Source organism: Rhyacophila brunnea, unplaced genomic scaffold, assembly GCF_057557595.1.
Source record: "Rhyacophila brunnea isolate RB1 unplaced genomic scaffold, BYU_Rbru_1.0 scaffold_15, whole genome shotgun sequence".
NCBI lineage: Eukaryota > Metazoa > Arthropoda > Insecta > Trichoptera > Rhyacophilidae > Rhyacophila > Rhyacophila brunnea.
The window spans coordinates 12,259,963-12,275,583 of record NW_028232806.1 but is presented as its reverse complement, the minus strand read 5'-3'; the positions used below and the strand labels follow the sequence as shown (position 1 = coordinate 12,275,583).

The window sequence follows — 15,621 nt, the reverse complement described above, 5'->3', positions numbered from 1 at the left end:
CGATAACCGATAAATGTGGTTTTACTCAAACACCACAAAATTAGCATCTCCTGAATGGATAATTATTTTAATCAACCCCAAGTGATTTTATTAATATTTCAATAATCTTCAATGTAATGTCAGATTTGTTTATAATACGAAATATTATTTCTCCTTCTAAATCTAAACTGTGCAAAACATTTTGTAGAAATAATTATAAATTTAGTGTTGAAAATGAACCATCCCTTTCTACTTTAAATAAATTCTGGTATCACATATTGACGAATTAGTATCGTAAATTATAATACTAGTATTTGTTACCATTATTCACTATTTTTATAATAATATAAATAATATAAATATTACATTGCATTTTTTTACTAGTAGAAATGACAATTTCTTTGTGAAATTTAATTTTCTAATATATTCATACACGGCTGTGTAAAGAACGTGATTCCTTTGTTATCAAAACAGCTGGTTACACAATTTGTATACTTAGGAGTTTTGATTAATATGTTTCATTAAATATGACAATAGTTACACACCCGTCTTTATTTTATAAACTACAACATTGTTATGCTTTACTACAAAGAAGTGTAAACATACACTATCAAGTCAAATATTTTTTTAATAATAGTTATAAAATACAGACGCTTTAATCCTCTTGATATTGAGTGATTCTAATTCGGTGTTATTTATAATATAAATCAGTGTGATAAAATATCATATGTGGCGCAGATGTCTTCAAAGAACTGTAATCATTGTGCAGATAGATCCAAAGTTCAAATTATAGTGTGTTAAAATGGGAAAGGCCATCAAACGATTGATGCAAGAGTTCGGTAACATGGGGGGTAGTTTGACCTATCGACAGAGACAAACGCCTGTACCAAATTCGATGGCTGACTATAGTGAGTAAATAAAAATGTTACCATGCCTCTTTATAACCATAATAATATTTTTTAATAGTAGTAATAGCCTTTGGCTTTACCTCTCTGGTTTAATTCTTATATTACCTGCTTTTGTACATCACTTCCATTATTAAACTTGATGATTACGATACAGATGGTGTACTGGAAGGTTTCTTTCTCAACCCTTTATTGTTTTAAGTTGATAATGTTGTTATCACAAAAAATAAATAATTATATAGCTGATATCGCTTGGTGTTTCTGTTTTCAATTCTTAGTTTTAAAAATATGTAACTTTTTATAATTTGAAATTTAATGAAAGTTTAACCATGAATGAAATTCACCAAATTTAACCAAAATATAAATAAATCCCTCCTAAAAATAGTAAAGTTAAAGTCATGTTTTGTACATTAATTAATAGAGATATTTGTGCCTTCTTAGACACATTTTGTATCTGTTTGTTATAATCACTGATTATAATATACTGACTTATTAATTCAAGAAATGTTATAAGAAAATTTGAAAAACTTTAATTGAGCAATTTATATTTTTTTAATTACAGGCGACATGTTAGGCTCGAACAGGATGTCGTCAACGTGGCCTGTGGAAGATTTGGACATAGATCTAACTGGAGAACTATCCAGTGGATCCTACAATATGAGGTAACCTTTTCTATCTCTATTTTTCTCATTAAAAATCTGCATCATTAAATGGAGCATATTATGACCAACATGGTTCCAGGTTCCCCAACAACTGTCACTGCTTTTTATCCTAGCAAACCAGCATACCATATTTCTGACAAATACATCCTTAGAACTAATAATGGTACAGATTTTCTATTTATAATCATGTAAGTATACAATTAACTTGAAATGTGAGAACTTAAATTGCTTACCATTAATTGAATGTTGCATGATCTCTCATTTGGCCAACAGTTTACTCATCCAGCCTTCTTTGTCATGAGAAAATATATTGTGTTCAACCATAGGCAATCAACATTAATTTTGCATTGCTTCACTACCTTCTAGAGATACATGCTTATATTAATTAATTAGTAATACCCACGGGTTGTGTTGCCAACTGTCATTCACAGAAACATGCTAGATTTTCACAAGATAAAAAAATGGCTAGAAAATAATATTTGAAAAAAAGAAGTCATAACTTACGCGAACAAGAATGTATTGATTGTTTTACAACCAATAAATACATCACACAGTTAAAAACCGTTGCATGTTCAAAATTTAGTTATTACTAGGGAATCCAATCCCGAGCCAAAATTCTGATCCCGGGATTTCGGGATTACAATTTGGCAATCCCGGGATCCCGGGACCAGTCCCGGGATTGGCATTTTTTCCATTGTTAATATAATTTTTTTATATTTACACATAACATTGATAAAATCGGTCAAAAATAAATCTAGTATAATTTATAATATTTAAGACATTTATTGTTAATATTGTATATCTACGTTCAATCTTGGAAATACATAAGTTTAATGGAGTAAATAATATTAAATACATATATATTATATATAAATAATAATGTGAATTTAATACGAGATTGCTGTTTCTGATTGTAAAGACTTAATGAATGGATTAGCGAGATTTAAAATAGTAAAGCAAATAATCATGGTGTACTTATGGCCTTTCCGCTTCATAAATCTAATTAGTCAGCCAAATATGAAACTGCCGTAAAACGTATGAGATCATGGTGGAATTACTTCGTTAAAAGTGTGAAGCATTGTTTTTTGCCAATCTTTCTCATTTTTAATAATTTATGTGAAAAAATAAAATGAATCGGCAATTTACACATGGGTATAAATCAAACTTCATTCAAACTCAGTTTATTTTTAATGTACCTAGTTATTTTTTATTAAAAGTATTTTTTCTGTTTTTATTTTATGTTCCATAAAAATTGATAAAAAAAATCAATCCTGAAATCCCGGGATTATGTTTATCAATCCCGGGATTCATAGGTATCGAAAATAGCTCGGGATCCCGGGATTGGAATCCCTAGTTATTACTGAAATATTGTATGTAACATTTATTTTATTTATCAGATATGGTACAAAAGGCAATTATCTGTTGTAATATTGTAGCTTTCTTATGAGAAGTTTTAAGCTATTTGCGAAGTCGAAAAACGCTATATTTAACCCCATATGCCAGATGCAGAATTCACAAACTAGATGTTTATTAAAAAATGCTAGATCTGTCAAGAAAAATTGGCAATGGTGTAGTAGGGCGGATCACACATGACTTGTTTTTCAAGATGGATGGGATATCTAAATATTTTTAAAATATTCTACAAAAAGGGTGTGTACGTGTTTTTAAATTAACTATAATTCTATGTGGATCTTGGCCGCCTCATGAAGAGATTTCTTAACAGAATATTGTTTTTTTATTACTAGAAATGAATGATAGCCACTTGCTCAATCTATTAGGCCCGTGCTCTGGCTACCAGACATGTGTTATATAAAACAACATCTGATTTTGCTAGACCCATGACTTTAGAAGTTGACATGTTACTGCTCAATCATCACGGACGCTTTGGGGTACGGCAGATACTTTTTTATTAGACACTACACCACTGTCTGGATGTCCATAGTGTTATTATGAATAATTATTATCTCCAAAAACGAGTTGTCAATTCAACTTATTATTAACTTCAACTGTAATATGTATTACCTTTTTCATTCTAGCGATGCCCTCTTGTCTTTACCGGTGTTTAAACAGGAGGCTCCGTCTCCAACAGGTGGAGGTACTCGAGACCCTACCACACCCCCCAGAGGATCAACAGCATGGATGTCCAGACACCACAATATGGTAAATACACACCTCTCCAATTTATTAGTTGCATTAGTGAACATTTCGCACCGTGAGTGTAAAACCAAGGCATTTGCAATTTTTTCAATTTCGAGATTAAATGCAAAACAACTGCAAAAGTCGTAAACTTGATAATGTAAAAGTAAAGTAACTGAAAGAACATGCAATATAATGTAGATAGAAACCAAATATTATGGTTTTTTTTTAGAAACTCTATATTTTCTCCTAACAAAACGAAGACTTCAAACCCTAACATATCCAAAATATGTCTTTTGCAGATGCCTTGGTTTTACACTCACAGTGCGATTTGATAGCAGTAACAAATTAATATTTAAACAGTTTGAGTTTTATCTAGTTTCGATGTAACTAAAATTGTTGTCTGTTAATGTGTTTCAGTGGATACAAAGTGTGTATTAAGCTTGAATCCTCAATGCGCATTCTCTTTTTACCATAATAACCCATCCTTTTCTCTTCCAAGATCTAAAGTTTGTATTTAGCTTGCAGTTTTTACACTGAATTTTTGTTCAGGATTACAGGATTTACAGGAGGTAAATTCCTTACTGTCGACATATAGATTTGTTGGTAATGGTAATATTTAAAATATTTATCGCCATACACCGATAAATATGTAATGCGTCTTTGAGAAATGCCGGAGAGGCAAAATTGCAAAATTGTTACAAAATCGTGTTAGGTTAGGTTAGGTTAGGTTGCTCAATTTAGTGTTGGGTTCCCTTGGGAATTTATTTAATTCTTGATATATATTCTATGATTTCAGCTACCTGGTACAATGGGCATGAGCACAAACAATGTCAATGCGGCAAACTGCAGTCCCGATCAGAACACAAATACCAATAATAACATGGTCCAGATTACCAATACTAACGGAAATACACAACAACATCAACAACAAGGTATGGACACTTTATAAATTTTTTATTTAATTTTGATTTAATATGACTTAGTTTTGTGCAGAATCAGAATTCTCTTTTATTGGGATAGCCAAGCAGCGCTGCAGGGAAATCTCTTTCTTTAATAGATAATAATACACATAGTTTATATTGTGTGTGGTTGAAAAATACGCTATACTCTCAATGCAATAAGGATGTGAGATTAATCTATAACACCTTTTTATTTTGGTTCTTGACAAATGTTGTTCACTCACAGGTCTGAATCACAGCAGTCAACAGCAGCAAAACTCCAACGCACAGATGTGTCTGCAAAGCGGATTGAACTCGCAACAGAATCAAAACCTTAGCAACAATACCCAAACTGGAGTTTCTTTCCAAAATCAACTGCAGGATGGCGCTAATATGGGTGGCAGTAATACGACTGCTAACAATATTATGGAAGTTGCCAACGGTAAGAATTTTTTTTTCTCTGTTCTCTTTTGAAGTTAAATTGAGCTATCCAGCAATAAAAGTGTGATTATCCTTCATAGAAATAATGATCATATTATATTATCATTAATTCGTTCTAGTAACAATAGGACCGAATGGAATTTCAGATTTAAAAATCAATAATTGAACACCAAGCTGCAGTCCAGAATTTTTAAATTGCCAATCAGAAGTTGCAATGATCTTCCCGTTGAAAACATATTTAAATGGAAAAAACTTTTTTTTAATTTTTAATTTTAATTATTGAAACGTTTCAATTTATAAATTGTCTTTTTAAATACATTTTTTACAATGGCCGTATTATGTATATCGTTATTTTGGTTTCAGGCCTGATGATGTTGTCTCCACACGGTTCGATTGAGGGCTACTCGAATACTAACTGCAACGTGAAGCCAAACATTCAAACAACAGTTGAAATTACAAATTCCCAGGACAATCGGTAAAAAAAAATATTACTTTAAAAATATTTTCATTCAAAATCCACCCTATAGAACACTTACACGTGTAGTAAACAGAATATTTGAGGTATTAAATATTTAACGAAAAGTCAGGCCAAAACATCCAAAAACAGTTCATCGAAAATGCTTAGTATTACTTATTGGAACCTTGAATTTATGTTCCCAGAATTCATGTTTCCCACTATTTGCGTGTAATTTCTGCAGTCAAAAGTACATTTTAGTACATTTAATTTCCAGTTTTACATTTTGATTTCCCGCAATTTACGTTTAAAATACATATTCAAAATCCATTAAAAATTGAAAGTTGAATATATTTTAAACATTCAATTATGTATGTATGCACATATATAAGTGCACTGCAATCATTGAAATTTAAAGTTGCAGATGCACAAGCGCATTCCTTTTTGTCGATTAGGTTGCTGACACATATGCGTATTCCTTTTTTATAATCACGGCTGCATGTACGAGGCCGAGTTTATACAATGTAGTTGGTAGTCAATCTTTTTTTTTTTTTTACTGTAGTCAGGGTGGGCATACATATTTTTTTTCATTCATCAATTTAGCTCAAAGCGCGCTCAATGACTACGCGCGAAAATAATGACATCACGCACTCAGTTATCTGTTACTTGACAACTATTTTAAAATCGTCTAAATTCTAATAGATTTAAGTTTTGTAATATTCCATTTGAGTCAAAACTTAAATCCATTAGAATTTAAATTCAAATTCCATCAAGTACCTTTAGTCGATAGTATTAATATTTAAAATTGTCATTTTTATATTTTGTATTGAACACATCAAAAGAAGATGCTATGAGGTACATTACTAGCATTGATTATGTACTATATGAAACCAAAACAATTTGAATGATTGTATAATGAAAAAAAAATATTTTTTTAATTTGTCAGTATATATTTACATTTTCATTTCCTCAATTTTTTGTCAGTTCCTTCAAAAACGTAAAATCGAGGTTTCACTGTTGTTCCATAAAATTTTAATCCTGTTTCACGCATAAATATGTATTTTTAAATATTATTGCTTCAGCAATTTTAGAAGATTTTGAAACTTACCTAATTCTTAGGACATACATGTACCGTGATTTCTTTGGATATAAACAACTACACAAGATCAATTAGATGTGAGAAAGAACGCATCAGAATATCTCACTTAATCGCATTTTCACTATAAGAATCACTCTACATCTGTTAAAGTGATTGCCTAGGTTGTAAGGTCATACTTATAATAATAGATGATTAACATATTACTGTGTTTTCAAAATAAACTTTTGTGAGCATCGACCTCTTCAGTTCTTTGTCATTCTGATCTGTACTGTGCACTCATGTATAATGAAAGTAATCGTTCATTCAACAACAAATTTAAATAACACGTTAATTATATCGAATGGCCAACTGCTCCAAACCGCGCCAGTCGCGGTGTTAACACTAAATGACTTAAATAGATAATTAAGTGTACAATAGTGGATGTCTTATGACAGTTATAAATATCTTTCTCATTTTTATTCTCCAGATTCCAATATGTGTTGGCAGCTGCAACATCCATCGCGACCAAGTCCACGGAAGACACCCTCACCTATCTCAACCAATGCCAGTCGTATGAAATCAAATTGAAGAAACTCGGTGATCTGAGCCATTACCGTGGAAAGATTCTGAAGGTATTAAAGTTGTTTGTATTGATTACCTTTTATGGATTTGTATTGAGACTGTTAATTTCAAACTAAGTAACCTCCATATTCATATTTCAGATAATCATAAAAAAATGTGATGCACATTCACGACTGCAAAAAGAATGTTTTCATTTTGCAAACATATTAATTAGTTAACGGTTACAAAAAGCAAATAGTGAAATAAAATGCTGTCTGATGAATATAACCTATTTAAGTGACAAATGAAACTGGATTTGATATTTTATGTATTTTATTATACGTCATATCATGATTACTTATGAGTACTTCCAGAAGCAGAATCAAGAAAAATATCAAAAAAACTAATAATGAAGGATACTAACTTTGAAACTAACAGCTTCAATTATTATCTTAACACTCACAATAGACCAGTGGTAGATTGTCCATATTTGAAACCATGGGTCGTGAATTAGAATCTCTCATATGTAAAATTCACGTGATGTATTTTTTCAATGTCCAAAGCATCAACCAAATAGTTTGAATGAGTGCCTTACAACCATTCCTCGGAAAAACAAAATGTTTAGAAACCTCTTTGGGAACCAGTCAAGATTGACTTTGGATCATAGGAGCCAACTTAAAAGATTAAAATGATAATCGTCATTGAAAATTAGATTCTTACATCCAGTATATAATTTTGTATTTATAATATTGATTTTCAAGTGTTTCATTGATTGTAGAGACTATGTGCGAAAGGAAAAGGGGGGCAAGTCTGACAAATTAAAAATGGGTTAAATATGTAGAATTAACCATAATAGATTCAACAATATAAATCCACATAGAAAGTTCTCTGTCAAACTCAATCTTCTTATGGGTTACCTAAAAAGTAGTGATATTAGATTTTTCTTCCACACCCAGATATCAACATACATAATAATATGTCTTCTAAGCATCAATTATATTGACACATGTCATTCTTTTGTGCACAGTTTCTGCAAAATTGTATCATCTGTATTTTATATCTGAATCAAGTGTTTAATGATTTATTTTAAGTGTAACTCAAAATCAAGCATTTTAAAATTCAATTGCTTATATAAATTTCTAATTGATAATTTTATTTTATTCCAGAGTATTATCAGAATATGTTTCCACGAGCGTCGCCTGCAGTTTGCTGAACGTGAGCAGATGGCTCTGTGGCAAAGTGAACGACCCGGGGAACGCATAGTCGAGGTTAATAATTATCTAATTACATTTTAAATGATATTTTAAAAGTTTTTGTCATATGATTAATCTGCTTTTTTAACTTATATCTGTTTTTTTTTCAATTGTATGCAGTTCTTATTCAATATAGATTTTAATTGCTAACCATATTTTCCTGTATGCTTATGTTTATTAGTGTTTAAAATGTTAATCTTCTGTTTGTTTTTTTAGGTTGATGTTCCATTATCGTATGGATTGATTCACGTGTGTCAACCAACAGAGCAGCCTTTGTTTAACACCGTAGAACTTTACTGGGATCCAGTCAAAGAAGCTGGTGTATATATAAAAGTGAGTGAATATATATATTTTTTACTGATTCATTCTTTTCTTAATATAATAATGTGCATTGAACTTGACTTCAATTCATGCTAAGGACTTGTGGTAATGGGTTCCTGAGTAAAGCCTATCTTTTTTTCCATCCAGCTATGATACGCTTCATCTTTTATCGGAGGTAGGCCACCATTAGCATCGTCTGCTACCTGGAACAGTTCACTGAAGTATCACTCAATCCAATGTTATGTAGGCGTCTTCCTCTGCCACGTATACTATTGGTTTTTATTTGATAATGACCTGGGGAATGCTTTCCTCACATAATGTGGCCATGGTATTATATAGTTGTCTAGTTTTGATTCCGCTCAAACCTTCTCAGTTTTTTCCCATTCCTTTGGAGACGCAATATGTAGTCACCATGTCAGTCGAAGGGACTTTGAGAACACATCTATAAAGCTATATCTCGAAGGCTTCAACTCTTCGTGATACTTATCACCGTAGTACCATATTATTTTTTTGAAGTTATACTTTAGGCGCATTTGGAAAATCAGATCAGAGTGTATTTTTGTCGTGTGACATGTAACACATAATTTATTTTTTCACAGAAAAATAAACGCACTCAATTGGATTCGAACCACCAATTGTTCGGTTATCAGCCAAACGCACTACCATTACGCCACAGTATGATACTCCAATCGTGACGATTATACAGTATAATATTATAGTTTAGAATTGTTCCGTTGCCTTGGCAGCGAATTTATTATTGTTGGCCATTTGCAATTCCTTACGTAAACAAACTATTAAATGTCATAGTGGCAGTTATTACTTTAAAAATAAAAACAACGATAAATAATTATATAATTTAGTAATATAAGTAAAGAAATAAACCAACAGCGTTCCAATAAGCGGTCCCTTTTCTTGAGTGTGTAATTTAACAAGATAATTAAGAGCTAGTCGAAGAATCTAAGTTATCACAAGTTTTGTTTTTGTTTTGTTACGCCAAAGAAGTATAACTTCTAACGCGCGTACATAAGTACACACACCAATTTTTTTTGTTTTTTAATTTACCTGAAGGAGGCATTTCATTGTCATAAATGCTGTCTCAATTCTTGTTTTAATTTTTGGGTCCGATCCCATTCCTCATTGACCCTTATCCCCAAATATTTATATTATTTCACTATTTCAATTGTGAACTGTGTTCATCATTTGTTTGAAATTCATCATTGAAATACACACCACTTTTTCTATTCTCAATAATAATATTTGTGTCTGTTGTCGTCCTAATAAACTTGTTATTCTCAAGGTGAACTGCATCTCAACGGAGTTCACAGCGAAAAAACATGGCGGTGAGAAAGGCGTTCCTTTCCGGATTCAAGTAGAAACATTCCTCCCGGCTGAGGGTCCTCCTGGGACATCTGGACTGACGAAAACGGAGCCACAAGTTTCCTCAGGATGTGGGACCGCCCAAGACAAGAGATTACATGCTGCAGCTTGTCAAATCAAGGTAAGAATGACATTCAAATTATAGCTTTATCTAAATAATGAAAGATTTTATTAAGGGCAACAGATCAGTTTTAAATACAAACAAATTATTGATTGTAATTTTGTTTTATGATTAGCTTACTCCATTTTAAGGACCAGTGCCTTGCTTGTGTATAATATTTACTATCGCCATCTAAAATCAATATACGAAGGATGAATTTTAATATTTTTTTGTTATTAATTGTAGTAATTTACAATATAAAGTGTTTTAATTAATTAATTTAATACGGATATATTTAGACGCCCACGATGGCCGCACGGATATAACGTTGTGGGTCCCAGATTCGAATCCTGGGTCTGGCAAGTACACAATATATTTTTTTCAATTCGTGTATGAGTCAGAGTATGGACCTGCATAATAGGTTGAGCAAGTGGGCTAACATCCATTTCTCGTAAAAACAAAAATCTGTTAATACCAACCTTCACTCTATGGCAGTGGCGGCCGGTGATCATAAAATTAGGGAGTGCATGCAAAGACATGCATTTTCCTTTTTGTGGTATTGAAAAAAATCGGCAATAGCCTTCAGAGTGGAGGTAGGCTTATGCTTAAATATATAATACATCTTGGGGGGGGGGGGGTTGAGAAACGAAACGACGCTCACATTCACCGACAGCATTTATTTATTGTCAAAGTTATAAAGTCCAAGCTTCTGGATATGATAGGTATGATGCAAAAGGCATACAAACTCTTTTCGATTTTATTGTAATACATTTCATATGTGCCAACGTAGTTTCCACGTTTGACACTCTTCATAGACAACTTCCATAAATTATAACTGATGCAAGTATTTTAGACAATATGTCATTGGTGCAAAGCCGTAAACTCCTCATTTGTGTAGCTCCGATAGGTAGTACGCGGGTTATGGTCGGTTGAAGTTCACATACTGACGCAATTCGGGCATATCTTATACTCCCCTTTCGGTTATTTGCATCCCACATTCTCCGCATATACCTACGCGCTGTATCATTTTGATAAATACTATGGATCGGTGATTTTTCAACGGGATATAGTTACTATCTGTTAAAAAATTGCTAATACTTTGTACACCTCAACTCCATAATTGCACTCCAAATGGGACTGATTTGAAATACGTATTAAAAATGAAAAATACTTCGGTAACACGAATATTGTATTTGATAGAATAATTTATATTTCTTTTCTTCAATAATTGACATTGGAAAATTGCTTTGTTCATCTTCTTAAAAAATATTTTATCCTCTTTTACGTTCAAAATAACGCTCATACTCCACATACACTATTGAAATACCTAATATTGTAGAAATTGTTACAATGTAACGCTTTTGTTAAATAACTACTTCTCTTAGAGTAGTATAAGTAGGTACGTAAAAAATTGTAGTATGTATATTATATTATGTAAAGGTTATTAATAGTTTATCAATTACTTACTTACAAGTTTACTTTGCTCTAGGCATAATAAAATTATTTAATTTTTAAAGGTACAATAATTATAAAATTGGTATTTGTATGTTGAGATTGCTACACCTAACTTAATGAACACAATATCACTCTAATCGATATTTTGATCGATTCAATATTATATGGCAAACAACGTAGCATTTACCTCATAACGTACGAAATAATAATATAATAATTTGAAATATTACGCGGGAATCTTGTACCGACTTCAAAAGCGTTTGTGAGTTGTTATTATTCGCGCCAGTCAAACACAGCATTGTCGTGAAATGTCGTCTGCGCTCGTAAGCTCAGATTGGGAGGCACAGTGTCCCAAGTGAGGTAAATATTGCACGTTCGGAAATAAAAAAAGATCACAACTGAGCCCACATTATCGGCAGCGTGAAAAAAAAATCATCGCCAGGCGGTTCGATTTCTCTCCTGCACAATTAATACTACGAAGGACGTACCTACGCATACATGCAGGCCGCCAGAAATTACGCGCATTTTATGCGTGCAGACGGGCGACAAATTAAAGATATTTTACAATAATTAATTCATACAATATGTAGGTATTTGAATACGTACTTATTATTACATAGTTACGTAATAATTTGGGAGATCAGTGCACCTTTGCTCCTATACAAGAGCCGTCCCTGCTCTATGGAGACCTATATGATCTTATTAGGATCGGACATGGTAAAAAGAAAATTTATTAAAATGTGTTTTTTTGAAGTTCACATAAAGTTTTTTGAATAATTCAGTATTTTATTTTTAATGTAAAGAAACATTGATTTTTCTAATACATAAAAATCTATATCACTTGAAATCTTTTTTAGTTATATCTAAGTAATTGATCTTCAGTACTATGTACTATGCCCGTTAATATGATTTTAAATTTATTTTATGTTAAATTTGAAAGAATGTAAATAAGTAGGATAAATCAGATAAGGTATTTTCGAAAATGTCATTTCGGAGTCCATAGACCTCAAATGACTCTCTCATAATTAAATTAACTTAAAAACTGTTCAAACCAGGTTGTACAACAATTAATTGCTGTTCTATAATAAGTATTCTCTTTATTTTCTTTCCATAGGTGTTCAAATTAAAAGGCGCCGATCGTAAACACAAGCAAGACAGGGAGAAAATATTTCGCAGGCCTCAAAGTGAGCGGTACAAATATCAACCTAGCTACGAATGCACTGTCTTTACCGATGTAAGTGTTATAATATTGCTTTTTTTCACATTAAAAAACAAATCTAATAAAAGATCACGTTTTTGACTAGTCGCCAACAAAAGATATAACTTGTTGAAGAAAGAACTGGCCATAACCAGATATTTGGCCTATTAATAAATTTGGTTAATAAAAGATATACACACATTTATGTCATGTATCCTTTATAATATACACAAAGTAGCAGTACAAATTTAATTCTTGTTTGTTTCGTTTGTTTCGTCAATATTTATTTTGGTTTGTCACACCATTAAATACACTGGGATCAAAATATGGTTTTATGGTTTGTTCAGATAAAGTGAAAGCGGGAGGACAACATAATATCGTGACGAAAGGTGAAATGTATCCACTGCGTGATAGCTACCATAAACAATATACAAATTAACCCTGTGTGCTCCTCCACAGGTTAAAAATGACATTTGCATAGCTTAACTAACTTTCATTCCACTACGGCATTCTAGGCAAGTCTAGTCTTAAAACCCTTTCTAACTCGCTAGGTATTACTATGGTGGTACCAGGCAAACCGCGAATTTACCTGCACTAACGAACCAGGTATAGCTTGCTGTTTATGGCAGATAAACGGTTAGTAATGGTGTGACAAGTGAAAATCTTATATTATGCGAAATTTAATAACCTAATTAATATAATACTGTTGTAAAATAAAAGCTATTAGAATATGTATAATAGATTGCCGATCAAACATCAATTTCAATCATGTTTATCATTTAACACAGTGATACTTCACTAATTAGAAATTAAGGGAACTAAAATTTCTAAATTAATTTGAATTAAGATTTGTACCCAATCATATTAAATCATACAAAGAATACATAAAATCGGACACAATCACACAATCGGATGTATTTATTGATTATAAATAATATGATTCACTGACCCATAAACAATTTCTGATAACAATGAATTATACAATGCTGTATGAAAATAATTTTCCTCGGCTAAAAATTAACAAACAGCAGGAATTTTGGGTGCTCGTTTTTAGGGGGGATTTACTGTAATATGTTATACAAGTGAATGTGTTTCAAGTGCTCTTAAGTTCACATGGTTCCACTGTTGTTAATGATTTTCATAAATAACTTAGATGACACTATTCTAAATGGCATGTTTTTTGTTATTTTCTAATCTCAGGTCTCAAAGATGACCTCTGATTGTTATGATGCAATATTTGGAGAAAGCCTTATATACAGTAGGTAGCTATTCTTGTTTTAACTATAGCCCTTTCCTCCAGTTGCCGAGTGATGCAGTCTTTCTTCCCATGAGTGGACTCACCCAGCCATATTCTCCGGAACACAGGTAGGATCAAAATAGTTGTAACATTTAACCTTTATAATACCAAGGATTAAGGATCACTCCTCACTTTATTTTAGAGGCCAATTTCAGTATAAATCGTGTATTGTTTATCCTGCGTCTTATCTAATTACTATTTATTTCAATAAGGAATCTTATTTTACTATAGATCAAATCATACACTTTAATATAAATTAGTACGTTTGCAGAACTAAGATTGAATTCATAACAAAATTTGATGATACGTCATTCTGATCCCTAGCCCTCAATATTATATTTTTGTCCCTATTGTAAATATCTGGTCTTATTTTCTATTAAATCATTATGTTGAAAGAACTGGTTAGTCGGCTCGCACATTGGAACTCGTCTTGCCAAAAAACGTGTCGAATACGTCGATGTGACGTCACCGTTATTTAACGAAACAACATAACACGCGTTGCCAAATGGAGCTTCGCAGATTGATCAAATGCAACTGTTTCGTTTGAAAAAAACATCTGGCTTTTGCATTCGACATGTTGCATCCTTCTCAGGCTCCAAGTCGGAGAGTCGAAGTCACAAAGAAACGCCTACGAATTGGTCATTCCTATACCGGCTCGCCGATCACCCCATTGAAATATCAATACGTTTCGAAGGCTACGCGCGACTGTCGCTAGATAGATGTGCGAGGTTGTGTCATGCAACACTGGCCAGCCGGTCTCGGAAGTTTTGATTTATGGCTGTCAGGCATACGAGGCGAGTTGTGATGTGCGAGCCGGCTTAGATTTATGAATGGTCTTGAGCAACGGTGACACTGTTTTGCTAGACACACATAAGCAACACCAGGTTTATTCGAAATTTAAGTGACCAAAAAATAAAATTACGAATTATGAAATAGATTCAAATCAGTAAAAATTAACATGTTTTATGGTTTTCTATTAATTTGGAATAATACAAAAATATTTTATTTCATTCACTAAAGAGATTTTTGCTTAATTTATGAAATCAACAGTGTTCAATGCAAAATTGAAGTTATACCTAACAATATCAGAAATAAATATTATGTTCGGTTTAATAAACTATTTTTTTATTCATGAATAATTGACAAGATTTAAGATTTTTTTACATTTTTTATTTAACATAATTCGGAAACATAAATCTATTTATTACAAATAATCTAGAAAAAAAGTCCGGCTCCATATTTCAAGATTTTTTCTAATAGGTTTCTGTCAACATACCACATAAGCGCAAAGTTCGATAGCTCTAAGCGATAGTTCGATAGAGCAACGCCGATCGAGAGAAAACGATGCAGTAGGCTTCATGTAAGAGCAGTTGAAAATAATAACTCTAATTAAATTTAATTTACCCTATGTAATTCGTGCGCAGTAGAAGAAATCGCAATCTACGCAATTTCACAGTTAAGTT

The 15,621-nt window shown here is 32.2% G+C and overlaps 1 protein-coding gene across 3 annotated transcripts in view; it reads left to right on the top strand.

Moving 5' to 3' along the window:
• The window catches only part of gem (transcription factor CP2 like gemini), a 126,526-nt gene that overhangs the window by 89,490 nt on the left and 21,415 nt on the right, over positions 1 to 15,621 (top strand). The window contains exons 2-13 of one of the 3 annotated variants that reach the window (XM_085942940.1): positions 718 to 887; positions 1,447 to 1,546; positions 3,583 to 3,706; positions 4,482 to 4,617; positions 4,871 to 5,065; positions 5,428 to 5,539; positions 7,084 to 7,228; positions 8,324 to 8,425; positions 8,627 to 8,743; positions 10,029 to 10,229; positions 12,778 to 12,897; positions 14,162 to 14,226. In XM_085942940.1, coding sequence (XP_085799066.1) covers positions 782 to 887; positions 1,447 to 1,546; positions 3,583 to 3,706; positions 4,482 to 4,617; positions 4,871 to 5,065; positions 5,428 to 5,539; positions 7,084 to 7,228; positions 8,324 to 8,425; positions 8,627 to 8,743; positions 10,029 to 10,229; positions 12,778 to 12,897; positions 14,162 to 14,226 — 1,523 coding nt within the window. In that variant the 5' untranslated portion in view covers positions 718 to 781. Of the gene's footprint in view, positions 1 to 616; positions 888 to 1,446; positions 1,547 to 3,582; positions 3,707 to 4,481; positions 4,618 to 4,870; positions 5,066 to 5,427; positions 5,540 to 7,083; positions 7,229 to 8,323; positions 8,426 to 8,626; positions 8,744 to 10,028; positions 10,230 to 12,777; positions 12,898 to 14,161; positions 14,227 to 15,621 lie in introns of all 3 variants that reach the window. The other 2 variants (XM_085942939.1, XM_085942938.1) reach the window with 2 other exon arrangements.